The sequence below is a fragment of the Salmo salar genome, chromosome 15 (assembly GCF_965601325.2).
Source record: "Salmo salar chromosome 15, fSalSal1, whole genome shotgun sequence".
NCBI lineage: Eukaryota > Metazoa > Chordata > Actinopteri > Salmoniformes > Salmonidae > Salmo > Salmo salar.
Window position 1 is genome coordinate 28,363,716 of NC_138305.1, and position 14,794 is coordinate 28,378,509.

The window sequence follows — 14,794 nt, forward strand, 5'->3', positions numbered from 1 at the left end:
TAGACAGACACATATAGATCTCCATACTAATTAATGACCTATAGACAGACACATACAGATCTCCATACTAATTAATGACCTATAGACAGACACATACAGATCTCCATACTAATTAATGACCTATAGACAGAACAGACACATACAGATCTCCATACTAATTAATGACCTATAAACAGACACATACAGATCTCCATACTAATTAATGACCTATAGACAGAACAGACACATACAGATCTCCATACTAATTAATGACCTATAGACAGAACAGACACATACAGATCTCCATACTTATTAATGACCTATAGACAGACACATACAGATCTCCATACTAATTAATGACCTATAGACAGACACATACAGATCTCCATACTAATTAATGACCTATAGACAGACACATACAGATCTCCATACTAATTAATGACCTATAGACAGACACATACAGATCTCCATACTAATTAATGACCTACAGACAGAACAGACACATACAGATCTCCATACTAATTAATGACCTATAGACAGAACAGACACATACAGATCTCCATACTAATTAATGACCTATAGACAGACACATACAGATCTCCATACTAATTAATGACCTATAGACAGACACATACAGATCTCCATACTAATTAATGACCTATAGACAGACACATACAGATCTCCATACTAATTAATGACCTATAGACAGACACATACAGATCTCCATACTAATTAATGACCTATAGACAGACACATACAGATCTCCATACTAATTAATGACCTATAAACAGAACAGACATATACAGATCTCCATACTAATTAATGACCTATAGACAGACACATACAGATCTCCATACTAACTAATGACCTATAGACAGACACATACAGATCTCCATACTAATTAATGACCTATAGACAGAACAGACACATATAGATCTCCATACTAATTAATGACCTATAGACAGACACATACAGATCTCCATACTAATTAATGACCTATAGACAGACACATACAGATCTCCATACTAATTAATGACCTATAGACAGAACAGACACATACAGATCTCCATACTAATTAATGACCTATAGACAGAACAGACACATACAGATCTCCATACTAATTAATGACCTATAGACAGACACATACAGATCTCCATACTAATTAATGACCTATAGACAGACACATACAGATCTCCATACTAATTAATGACCTATAGACAGACACATACAGATCTCCATACTAATTAATGACCTATAGACAGACACATACAGATCTCCATACTAATTAATGACCTATAGACAGACACATACAGATCTCCATACTAATTAATGACCTATAGACAGACACATACAGATCTCCATACTAATTAATGACCTATAGACAGACACATACAGATCTCCATACTAATTAATGACCTATAGACAGACACATACAGATCTCCATACTAATTAATGACCTATAGACAGACACATACAGATCTCCATACTAATTAATGACCTATAGACAGACACATACAGATCTCCATACTAATTAATGACCTATAAACAGACACATACAGATCTCCATACTAATTAATGACCTATAAACAGAACAGACACATACAGATCTCCATACTAATTAATGACCTATAGACAGAACAGACACATACAGATCTCCATACTAATTAATGACCTATAGACAGACACATACAGATCTCCATACTAATTAATGACCTATAGACAGACACATACAGATCTCCATACTAATTAATGACCTATAGACAGACACATACAGATCTCCATACTAATTAATGACCTATAGACAGACACATACAGATCTCCATACTAATTAATGACCTATAGACAGACACATACAGGTCTCCATACTAATTAATGACCTATAAACAGAACAGATACATACAGATCTCCATACTAATTAATGACCTATAGACAGACACATACAGATCTCCATACTAATTAATGACCTATAGACAGAACAGACACATACAGATCTCCATACTAATTAATGACCTATAGACAGACACATACAGATCTCCATACTAATTAATGACCTATAGACAGACACATACAGATCTCCATACTAATTAATGACCTATAGACAGACACATACAGATCTCCATACTAATTAATGACCTATAGACAGAACAGACACATACAGATCTCCATACTAATTAATGACCTATAGACAGACACATACAGATCTCCATACTAATTAATGACCTATAGACAGACACATACAGATCTCCATACTAATTAATGACCTATAGACAGACACATACAGATCTCCATACTAATTAATGACCTATAGACAGACACATACAGATCTCCATACTAATTAATGACCTATAGACAGACACATACAGGTCTCCATACTAATTAATGACCTATAAACAGAACAGATACATACAGATCTCCATACTAATTAATGACCTATAGACAGAACAGACACATACAGATCTCCATACTAATTAATGACCTATAGACAGACACATACAGATCTCCATACTAATTAATGACCTATAGACAGACACATACAGATCTCCATACTAATTAATGACCTATAGACAGACACATACAGATCTCCATACTAATTAATGACCTATAGACAGACACATACAGATCTCCATACTAATTAATGACCTATAGACAGAACAGACACATACAGATCTCCATACTAATTAATGACCTATAGACAGACACATACAGATCTCCATACTAATTAATGACCTATAGACAGAACAGACACATACAGATCTCCATACTAATTAATGACCTATAGACAGACACATACAGATCTCCATACTAATTAATGACCTATAGACAGACACATACAGATCTCCATACTAATTAATGACCTATAAACAGAACAGACACATATAGATCTCCATACTAATTAATGACCTATAGACAGACACATACAGATCTCCATACTAATTAATGACCTATAGACAGACACATACAGATCTCCATACTAATTAATGACCTATAGACAGACACATACAGATCTCCATACTAATTAATGACCTATAAACAGAACAGACACATACAGATCTCCATACTTATTAATGACCTATAGACAGACACATACAGATCTCCATACTAATTAATGACCTATAGACAGAACAGACACATACAGATCTCCATACTAATTAATGACCTATAGACAGACACATACAGATCTCCATACTAATTAATGACCTATAGACAGAACAGACACATACAGATCTCCATACTAATTAATGACCTATAGACAGAACAGACACATACAAGGAAAGACATACGGTTTGGGTTTATAATATTGTTATACTACACTATGACATTATACTGTATAGTACTAGTGTAGAATTCTGTGTGAATAACATTATTATTATACATTTTTATATTAGTTTTGAAATCCCACGTACCTTCCGTTTGATAAACTTGTCCCAGTAATTATTAGGGAAGGACCTTGAGAAAAATAAGAAAGAAAAATAGACATGGTATCAGTCGTTCAATGTCTCTCCAATTCTATTTGGAAATTTCATCTGAAGCTGGTGATTTTTTTCAACTGACTTGTTCATATGAGTTTCAACACTGGTTGACTTGGGCAGGAGCTTACGGGAACTGAGTACCGGCACCTCAAATGTTCTACTGCTTGAGATCCTGCACCTCTCATAGAATCTTAGCTCAAAAGTATTGCGGAACTCCCGCACCTAAATATAAACAGTACCGGCACCTGTTTCAGTCCAAGTCAGGCACTGAGTGTACCTCCGTGGTAATGACTCACGGGGTGTTGATGACGAGGCGGTCCCACTGTCCTGTGATGTCATCGTCTGCCGGCTGCTCTGTGATGTAGAGACCTTCAAACTCCAACAGCCTGGCGATTCCCTTCTCTCTCTTAAACACCACCAGAGGCACCTGGGAGGGAAATGGATGACAGAGAGAGAAAAGAGTGAGAGGAGAAACATTGAGGAAGAAGATCATTAGAATAGAACGACGGACCGAGACAAACAGGTAGGCAGACGGACACGCAGACGGACACGCAGACGGACAGAAAGATGCTGTGAAATGATGTGATCGGTTGCTGATTGATTAAATGATTGGAATCACCTTGAGAAAGTAGTAGCCAATCAAGCAGAGGATAGAGAGGGCAGTGTGGAACACAGCCAGGAAACACAGTGTAGGAGCCATGTAGCCTGTACTCTCCTCCAGGACAAAGTACTCCTCACCACCTTCCTCATCATCATCATCAGAACTAGTCCAGGAGTCCTCATCAGCAGTCACCTGAGGGCAGACGACCCACAGAGAAAATGTGTTTTTATTTCTATGACAAACTGCACAATGGTCAAATCGCAGCAAACACACAACCAGCTCACAATGTTGTCTCAAAGTTTGGCTCCAAGTGGTCATACAAGCAGCCAGGTCATTCAAGATTGATGTCAAAATTGGACATCTATCTCACGTCCTGATGACGTCAGGAAATGCCTTCAAAACCGGCAACAGTGAGCACTATTACTATCAAGTAGGCTTGGTTTTTGTAGGGTGTTGTGGATAGGCGTAAACCCATGACTCTGGATCAGAAGGTTGTGTGTTCGATCCCAGTTGTGGGTTTTGACTATCCCTAACCTTAACCCTTACCGTAAACATTCATAACCCTATCCAAACCTTAGCCCTTACCTTAACCATTCATAATGAGTGACTAAACTTAACCCTTAACTTCAAAATGTGTAATTTGAAGAAATTGAATGATACAGAGCAGCGGGAGAAAAAAAAACACTTCTAAATTTGACGTTTGGAGAATGTGGATGAACGTCTAATTCAGCAGTGAGACTATGAGACCTTGGTTATTGGTAAAGAACTGTCACCGTATGGTGGGAAAGAAAACACCCCTCATCTCGCCATCAACGCAATAATTATTTGCATCTTGTAGAAAAGAGAGCAAGAAAACATTAAATGTTATAATAAATTACCCTGTAGAACAGTAGAATGAAGTTGATGGCAAACGCCACAAACAGAGCCAGGAAACGCATGTTGTAGAAGTTTCGAGCCAGTGTGTTCTGCAAACACATGGAACAATGAAAGTTAGACATTTAGTCATGATAATACATTTAGTCATGATAATACATTTAGTCACAATCATTTAAAGCAGTCTTCTGAGGTGAGCGTGACTGCAATGACGACAATGTGGAAGGTCACTGTTGACAGCAGGTGGCAGGCAGAAAAACTATTTCTGGAGAGAGATTTCCCGCGCTCAAGACGCGTAAATGTAGTCGATTTTGAACAAACACAATGTCTGATGTATTACCAGCATCTTGGCCTGGTAGATCTCCAGCCCAGCCAAGAAGCTGGCAAAGAAGGAAGTAGGAGCATCCTTTGATTGGCCGTTTCTGGACTTGGGGGCGGGCTTCTCATGAGCCACTTCCTCTTTAGGCTCCTCCTCCTTGGCCATGTCTTCCTTCTCCTTCTTCTCTGTGCTGTGAGAACACAAGATGGCCGCCGATCTGTTATCGATCTGACACCAGCACAAAGCTCTGACAACTCTTAGAGAGCTGAAACCCTAACACACAACACAACACAACACAGTCTTTCGTTTCATTCCATTATTTTCATTTTAAGAAAAAATGATCCATTAAGATCAAACTCTTATTTAAAATAACCTGTCAAGATGCGAGCAACCGAGCACAGGATTTTAATTTATGTTTTAAATACACTATAAATCAAGTTGATTTTAACATGCCCTTCATGTTACATAGCTGAAGTAAACATACACACAGACAGAGATAAATAAATGTATACACTACTCACTCTGCTTTCTCTGGTTCTGACTCTTTACTTTCTTTAACGGCCTTCTACATGAGACAGACAACAGACGGTTAGAGGGGATCAGTCTTCTACATGAGACTGACACAGACGCTCAGAGAGGTTCAGTCTTCTACATGAGACAGACAGAAGGATAGAGAGGATCAGTCTTCTACATGAGACAGACAACAGAAAGATAGAGAGTATCAGTCTGCTACACGAGACAGACAACAGAAGGATAGAGGGGATCAGTCTTCTACATGAGACAGACAACAGAAGGTTAGAGGGATAATTATTAGTGACATCATCCATGTGAAACAAGCCTAGGCCTACTGAGAACTAGTAGGCTATACAGAAGCCATCGAAAATCAACATTATATATGATATCTTCCTGTTGTCTAAAGTGTTTTAAGCTACTCAAGTCATTGTATTTAATTTCTTATTTTTATTTATTTTTAAGGTTTAACAGATATAGATTGCTCACCTTCTTCTCCACAGTGGCGGTGGTATCAGGAGTCTCAGAGACGTCTCCCAGTCCAGGATCTACATGTTTTAACCCTTCCCCTTTCTTTGGTGTGGGATTAATCATCTGCATTAAGATGTCCTGCTCTGCCTTGTCCGACGGTTTGATGGCCTGGTCTGTCCCGCCCGACACAGAATCACCAACCTCGGCTTTCTCCATCTCCAACACATCGCCGTGGATACCAAACTGGGTGGGGTCGGGCATGTTACCCAAGATGTCTGTCACCTTCATGTTCTTGGCTCCTTCAAATCAAATCAGACTTTATTTAAAGTGCATTTAAAAACATCGCAACACACTTATGAGTAGCCAAAAAACAATAACGTAAAATAGAAAAAATAAACAAAATAGTCAATGAAAGAGATTAATAATTCAAAGATAAAGAAGATCCCACCTTCGACGAGCCCGCCTCCGAACATGGATGACCAGATGAGGTGGAAGAATCCGAAGATGAGGCTGTAGATCCCCTTGAAGAACCCTGTAAAGAGCGTCCAGAAGAAGGAGAAGAACCCAACGGTCATCTCCTTCAAGCTCAGCTTCTTGGACTTTTTGTACTGCTTCTTGAGGATCTTGAAGGTCAGCATCTGTCTGAAGTTGGAGATCTTCTTCTTGACGGAGATGCAGGCCATGGTGAAAGCCGAGGAAGCCTCCAGCTCGCTATTCTCCTCTTCCTCTGCAAGCTCTTCTAACAAGTTGTGCACCTCCTCCTCTTCCTCTTCCGGGCGCTCCACCACGTCGGGCTCCGAGATCTGAGACGCAAGCTGCATCTCAAAGATTGTATCCTCGCAGAAGTTCACAAACATCTCCATCTTCTCGCTTTCTCCCCCCTCGTTGACCACGTCAAAGATGAACTGTCTCTTGGACTCTTTGACCTGTGGCTTCTCCCATTGTGTACGACTGGACTCGCTGATCTCAAAATAGACCCTCTCGATGCGCTTCCCTCCGCCCATGATCTCGATGCGACCCAGGTACGGTTCGAAGTAGTTCAGCACGCTCTCGGCCGGTTCCAGGAAGGTGGCCAGACGGGGATCGTGAGGCATGTGCTCAGAGAGGTTGGTGAGCAGCACGGCTACGTTGAAGCCGATGTCTTTGGCCGGCTCGTGGAACCGCTCCACAAACTCCTCGTAGTTGAACATGTCGTTCTCGTCGGCCTCAGCGCAGGAGAGCAGGAACTCGATCTCCGACTGGGTGTACTGCTTCTGGTTCTCCATGGACTTCTGGAAATCTTTCTTGGAGATCACCCCCTTGTTCTCGGGGTCGTACTCCCTGAAGTTGTCAGACGTTGTCAGGTCCTTGATCTTGAGGAACATGTCGAAGAACTTGAGGATCATCTCTACGTTGCTGGAGGACTCCACCAGAGTGTCTACCATCTGCTTTCCTATTGTTCCATTCACCACGTTGCCTAGGAGACATCACATAAGACTGGGAATCAATGTCATGTCATATTTACAGTCTTAGTTACTTTAATTTACATTCTTACTTTACTTTACATTCTTACTTTACTTTACATTGCTACTTTACATTCTTACTTTACTTTACATTCTTACTTTACTTTACATTCTTACTTTACATTCTTACGTACTTTAATTTACATTCTTACTTTACATTCTTACTTTACTTTACATTCTTACTATACTTACAAACTTACTTACTCTTACATTCTTCCTTGTTCATATTCACAAAATCAAATCACATTTTATTGGTCACATACACATGGTTAGCGAGTGCGGTTAGTTAATGCGAGTGTAGAGAAATGCTTGTGCTTCTAGTTCCAACAGTGCAGCAGTATCTAACAAGTGATATCTAACAATTTCACAACATATACCCAATACACACACATCCAATTTCACAACATATACCCAATACACACAAATCTAAGTAAAGGAATGGGGTTAAGAATAGAACTTGTATTATGTGGATACCTACCATTACTGCCATGTGTAAATGATTGACTATATGGTGTAAATATATATATACGTTCAAACAAAATGCTGGTGTGGTGACCGTAACCTACAACATCTTAGATACAGTCCTATTTGAGTGAATCTGTAGTAGGTTCTTACCCTCGAGCAGTGACAGCATCATCACCACCATGTCCTGCTGAAGGTCCATCAATTCCTTCAGCAGCTCAATCTGACACGAGTCCTAAAGGAGCGCCGACCGTCGGAACAACTGCATTAACACTACACTGCCATTCATTTACTAGTATGAATTATTATTTATTCATTTGTATTTATTAGTGCTTAATAATAAAAATAAATGAATCATTCATAATACAATGTATTTATAAAGCATTTTTCATGATATTTTTGAATCTCAATCATGCGTACAATACACAGTTGGTGTGCATTAAAAATACACAACCAAAAAAAACGAAACATTCAACACAGATGAATTTCCTAATCTAATGTTAGAGGGTTTTTACAGGCCTAATCTAGGAAGACAGCATCCACATTCCACTGGACGACAGAACAAAAAACTAAATCTACTATTGAGCGCAACTATCACGACAAGCCAGAATAGAATAGTATATAGATTAGACTAGATTTTTACAACAGAGCATATCAAATGAGACGTGGACAGTTCTAAACAGTTTTACAATGGTCAGAGAACAGTAGTCAAAGACAGTAGACAAGTGGTGGTTAAACTCCTTTACATTGTAATGTCCTTAAATGGTTTGCTGTGTAACTGTGTTCATGGTTATTGGGGTAAAGCTCCTGCTGAAACAAATGCCCCTTCATTGCAGGATATAGGCATCAATACATACTTAAAAAAAAAAATGTTAATTAAAATTTACCAGGTGAATTTAAACCTTAATTTACCAGATAAGTAAACCTTAAAACCTTTACCAGACAAGTTGACTGAGAACATATTCTCATTTACAGAAATCAACTGGGGAAAAATTGCTTTGCATCTAACGACCTGCTTGTTGATGTTGAGGATGTTTGGTGCGGTCCTGTGTGGGTGAATCCTATACTCTTTGAGGCTATTTAAGTGTAGTAGTAAGTAAGCCTTGAGCTACAACGGCCTCCAGGGCAGGAACCGATCTCCTGTTTCTGTAGTGAGAGGCAGCTTGATGTACAAGTACATCCCCTAAATAGTCTATTGAAATGTGAGTGATTTTTACAAGATCAGTGTCTGATTGGAGAGGCGATGGAGACGACAGTGAGCGTTGACTGACAGGAAGCAGCGGGACACTGCTGCCTATAGATAGACACTGAATGCAACTCTAGGATAGCAGGGTAGCTCGCAGGACGCTGGACTGGGCCAGTAGTTTACTGTTTTATTTTGCTCACTTTACTGGAATGGTTGGTGCAGCACTGAGGACACCTAGTTACCTGGGACAGCTTCATCTGCATGTTGGCAAACACATGCAGGAATCCCACCACTGCATCCCACAGTCTGCTGTGGGCCAGACTCTGCTGGTTCCCAATACATGGGCCCTGGGATGGGGAGATAGGGAGAGAGGAAGGTGGGAGGAGGGGGGAGAGGGAGGGAGGGAGGGAGGGAAGAAGAGAGGAAGGGGAGAGAAGTGAATATTTATAAAGATCACACCAATTAAAAACATGTCAGTAAGTATCATAAAATAAAAATATCACGTTTGGGACGAAAGAGTGAATATAGGCAAAATGTAGAAACCCAATAAAAACACAAGGGACAGGTCTTACCTGGATGTACTCAGTGAGTGAGTTAAAGATCTGCTTTGCGACAGCTAAGGCTTTGGAGAAGTTGACCTGCCCTGCCTCGTCGATAATGTCTTTCCCAGAATAATACCAGTAGAAGTCACTGATAGATTCCTACAGAGAAGGATTACTATGTCAGTGTGTTGGGGAAAACATGTCACATTCTCCTTTCTAGGTGTGTGTGTGTGTGTGTGTGTGTGTGTGTGTGTGTGTGTGTGTGTGTGTGTGTGTGTGTGTGTGTGTGTGTGTGTGTGTGTGTGTGTGTGTGTATCAGAATGTGTGTTTATAAATATGGTTTATGTCGTGAGGACAAAATAACCAAATGTGTGTTTGTGGTTTAGAGAGACAAAATACCTGAATGTGTGTGTGTGTGTGTTTTTGGTTAAGGGAGACAAAATAGCTGAATGTGTGTGTGTGAGTGTGTATCACCTGAAGGCGTAGCAGGTAGTCCACTGTGCTGATGATAATGTTGACTGTCAATGTGTTTCCTGTTTGTGTTCTCAGGAAGTTTTGGAAATCTGTGAAGAACAAATTTAGATTTTGGGATGATGTGGTTAATGGGATAATTGGGATAATGTGGAGTGTAGGAGCCTGGTTGTGAGTAACCTATCATGAGTTATGGTTACGTTAGCTAACATGGAAATTGTACTTTCGCCACCTAAACGAAAGAGCGATCAGATCATTTTGTGATGAATTCTTTTTGACAACTGGTCCAAATCGATACCAAAAACAATATTCATATTTGTTTTAATAGTCATTTATAAAAGTTCTCACCCCCGTTGTGCCCCTCACAGAGCAGTTGCAAAAACCGGAAGAGATCTTTGGTGAAGTCATCATTCGTCAGAACTTTGGAACCTTGGGGAGGGGACAGAAGTAGGTGAAGACTGCTCTCCAAAACAACAAGAAAAACAATGGCCGAATCCTACCTTGAGATCCGCGAGCAACTAGATTTTACATGATATAGGCGAAAGTCTGAGTTAGGCTCGTGGATGTCAAGTTAGGATCGTGCCCTTGCTCACTCGGCACCCATCACTCTTAGACAGGCAGGTGGCAAGCACAGATACAGAGTCTGTGTTGTTCACAAAAAAAGTCCAGGGACTTTAGATAACAGCTGCATCTAAAGTGCTAATTTTTTTGAAATGCTCTGAAATTAATTACAATTGAAATGAATATGGTGAAACACCAGGACATTTCAGGAAGCTGGAGGTTAGCCAGATAACTTTCACATATACCGTATAGTCTTAGAACAAGACAACACATGGTAGGGAATGTTTTTTTTTAAAGAATCAGAACAGAAAGGTGGAACACTAGAATTAGAATCAGCAAGCGATTCCATTCCATAGTACTTGACAAATGTGGGAAGAACTGAATTCAATTTCTGAAGCAGCTATATCATCCATGTGAAAGTTAAACATGAAACCAGCTTTGTGAAATAGGCCCCAAGTCCAAAGCACATCAAAGCTTTGCTTCAGCTGTGGACAAGTCTATAAATCATAGGTTAAACCTTTGGAAAAATATTGATAGCCTTATAGGAGTATCATTAGTAGAATGTAGATAAGTGATGCAGAATAACATAAAGAAAAGGTAACAATTACCACTATTAACAGGAGTTAACAAAGTAAACCTGTAGTTTTATGTCTCCATTCAACGCATGCATACGTATGAATGTACCTCCCTGCAGACCAGAGCAATAGGTTAATGCTTCCAGGTCGTGTGGGGGTCAAATGAGGCAGGGAAGTGAAGGTGAGAGAGGGACCACAATATGGTGACGGAATTCAAGATGTTAGCATGGCAGTTGGGAGCATCTGAATTGTCTATTTACCCCGCTCACTGTCGACTGCCATCGATGAGTTTTAATGATAGGAGAGGACAAACAAACGGACAAAGCAGATGTAAGCAAGAGAAGACATTGAATTTCAAAAAGGAGAAGAAAAAGAAAATGTAAAAACCTCATTATAGGTGAGGAGACAAGGGCACCCTGTTAAAAGGAAGGTTTTTAACCTCATTATAGGTGAGGAGACAAGGGCACCCTGTTAAAGGGAAGGTTTTTAACCTCATTATAGGTGAGGAGACAAGGGCATGCTGTTAAAAGGAAGGTTTTTAACCTCATTATAGGTGAGGAGACAAGGGCATGCTGTTAAAAGGAAGGTTTTTAACCTCATTATAGGTGAGGAGACAAGGGCATGCTGTTAAAAGGAAGGTTTTTAACCTCATTATAGGTGAGGAGACAAGGGCATGCTGTTAAAAGGAAGGTTTTTAACCTCATTATAGGTGAGGAGACAAGGGCAGAGACAAGGGAACAGCTTAGATTCCTAAACCTGATGAAACTACTGAACAGCTTAGATTCCTAAACATCTTAGATTCCTAAACCTGATGAAACTACTGAACATCTTAGATTCCTAAACCTAATGAAACTACTGAACATCTTAGATTCCTGAACATCTTAGATTCCTAAACCTGATGAAACTACTGAATATCTTAGATTCCTAGTCATTATTGGTGAGGAGACAAGGGCACCCTGTTAAAAGGAAGGTTTTAACCTCATTATAGGTGAGGAGACAAGGGCATGCTGTTAAAAGGAAGGTTTTTAACCTCATTATAGGTGAGGAGACAAGGGCACGCTGTTAAAGGGAAGGTTTTTAACCTCATTATAGGTGAGGAGACAAGGGCATGCTGTTAAAAGGAAGGTTTTTAACCTCATTATAGGTGAGGAGACAAGGGCATGCTGTTAAAAGGAAGGTTTTTAACCTCATTATAGGTGAGGAGACAAGGGCATGCTGTTAAAAGGAAGGTTTTAACCTCATTATAGGTGAGGAGACAAGGGCATGCTGTTAAAAGGAAGGTTTTAACCTCATTATAGGTGAGGAGACAAGGGCATGCTGTTAAAAGGAAGGTTTTAACCTCATTATAGGTGAGGAGACAAGGGCATGCTGTTAAAAGGAAGGTTTTTAACCTCATTATAGGTGAGGAGACAAGGGCACCCTGTTAAAAGGATGGTTTTTAAGGTTTGATGATAATTAGGGTGTACTTAGGTTAACGACAATAACATCCTATATACTATCAGAACTATACAACTGGAGAACTGAAGGATGTGTTAGGAGAAAGTGTGTGTGTGTGTGTGTGTGTGTGTGTGTGTGTGTGTGTGTGTGTGTGAGCATTAGGTGTGTGGGGGAGGTGTGTGTGTGTGTGTTGTAATGCAGATGTGACAGAAGAGGCTTGTATCTAGTTAATGCTGGGGCGGCAGGTAGCCTAGTGATTAGAGCAGGTAGCCTAGTGGTTAGAGCAGGTAGCCTAGTGGTTAGAGGCAGGTAGCCTAGTGGTTAGAGCAGGTAGCCTAGTGGTTAGAGGCAGGTAGCCTAGTGGTTAGAGGCAGGTAGCCTAGTGGTTAGAGCAGGTAGCCTAGTGGTTAGAGCTTTGGGCCAGTAACTGAAAGTTTGCTGGATCGAATCCCCGAGCTGACAAAGTAAAAAATCTGTTGTTCTAACCCTGAGCAAGGAGGTTAACCCACTGTTCCCTGATAGGCCATCATTGTGAAAAAGAATTTGTTTTTAACTGACTTGCCTAGTTAAATAAAGGTTACAGTTAAAAAAAAGAAGAAATGCTGCACGATGTCTTAGCCCTACTTCAGGACGGAGGAAACCCCTGCTCTCAAATTAGGAGTAAAAATATCTCTTGGAAAGCTTTTAGTGTATCATATTGGTACTGAATCAGAACCAGACAACATAAGACGTGTAGATGTTTTCATATACATTGATAACTACTGTACTTACACACACAAACTGCACAGTTTAGATTCCTAAACCTGAGGAAACTACTGAACATCTTAGATTCCTGAACATCTTAGATTCCTAAACCTGATGAAACTACTGAACATCTTAGATTCCTAAACCTGATGAAACTACTGAACATCTTAGATTCCTGAAAATCTTAGATTCCTAAACCTGATGAAACTACTGAACATCTTAGATTCCTAAACCTGATAAAACTACTGAACATCTTAGATTCCTAAACCTGATGAAACTACTGAACATCTTAGATCCCTGAACCTGATGAAACTACAGAACATCTTAGATTCCTAAACCTGATGAAACTACAGAACATCTTAGATTCCTGAACCTGATGAAACTACAGAACATCTTAGATTCCTAAACCTGATGAAACTACAGAACATCTTAGATTCCTAAACCTGATGAAACTACTGAACATCTTAGATTCCTGAACATCTTAGATTCCTAAACCTGATGAAACTACTGAACATCTTAGATTCCTAAACCTGATGAAACTACTGAACATCTTAGATTCCTGAACCTGATGAAACTACTGAACATCTTAGATTCCTAAACCTGATGAAACTACTGAACATCTTAGATCCCTGAACCTGATGAAACTACTGAACATCTTAGATTCCTAAACCTGATGAAACTATAGAACATCTTAGATTCCTAAACCTGATGAAACTACTGAACATCTTAGATTCCTAAACCTGATGAAACTACAGAACATCTTAGATTCCTGAACATCTTAGATTCCTAAACCTGATGAAACTACTGAACATCTTAGATTCCTGAACATCTTAGATTCCTAAACCTGATGAAACTACAGAACATCTTAGATTCCTGAACATCTTAGATTCCTAAACCTGATGAAACTACTGAACATCTTAGATTCCTGAACATCTTAGATTCCTAAACCTGATGAAACTACTGAACATCTTAGATTCCTAAACCTGATGAAACTACTGAACATCTTAGATTCCTGAACATCTTAGATTCCTAAACCTGATGAAACTACTGAACATCTTAGATTCCTAAACCTGATGAAACTTTGTCATAAA

General features: G+C 39.6%; 1 protein-coding gene across 6 annotated transcripts in view; it reads right to left on the minus strand.

Annotated features, from left to right (window-relative positions):
• LOC106571102 (ryanodine receptor 3) overlaps positions 1-14,794 on the minus strand; it is a 234,663-nt gene that overhangs the window by 16,478 nt on the left and 203,391 nt on the right. For 5 of the 6 annotated variants that reach the window (XM_082961634.1, XM_082961633.1, XM_082961631.1 and 2 more), the window contains 14 exons: positions 11,783-11,797; positions 10,735-10,815; positions 10,390-10,478; positions 9,946-10,074; positions 9,616-9,720; positions 8,341-8,422; positions 6,672-7,679; positions 6,242-6,522; positions 5,764-5,807; positions 5,264-5,432; positions 4,929-5,015; positions 4,069-4,242; positions 3,746-3,876; positions 3,384-3,426 (listed from right to left, as the gene is read on the minus strand). In XM_082961634.1, coding sequence (XP_082817760.1) covers positions 3,384-3,426; positions 3,746-3,876; positions 4,069-4,242; positions 4,929-5,015; positions 5,264-5,432; positions 5,764-5,807; positions 6,242-6,522; positions 6,672-7,679; positions 8,341-8,422; positions 9,616-9,720; positions 9,946-10,074; positions 10,390-10,478; positions 10,735-10,815; positions 11,783-11,797 — 2,438 coding nt within the window. The remainder of the gene's footprint in view (positions 1-3,383; positions 3,427-3,745; positions 3,877-4,068; positions 4,243-4,928; positions 5,016-5,263; positions 5,433-5,763; positions 5,808-6,241; positions 6,523-6,671; positions 7,680-8,340; positions 8,423-9,615; positions 9,721-9,945; positions 10,075-10,389; positions 10,479-10,734; positions 10,816-11,782; positions 11,798-14,794) is intronic. The other variant, XM_082961632.1, reaches the window with a different exon arrangement.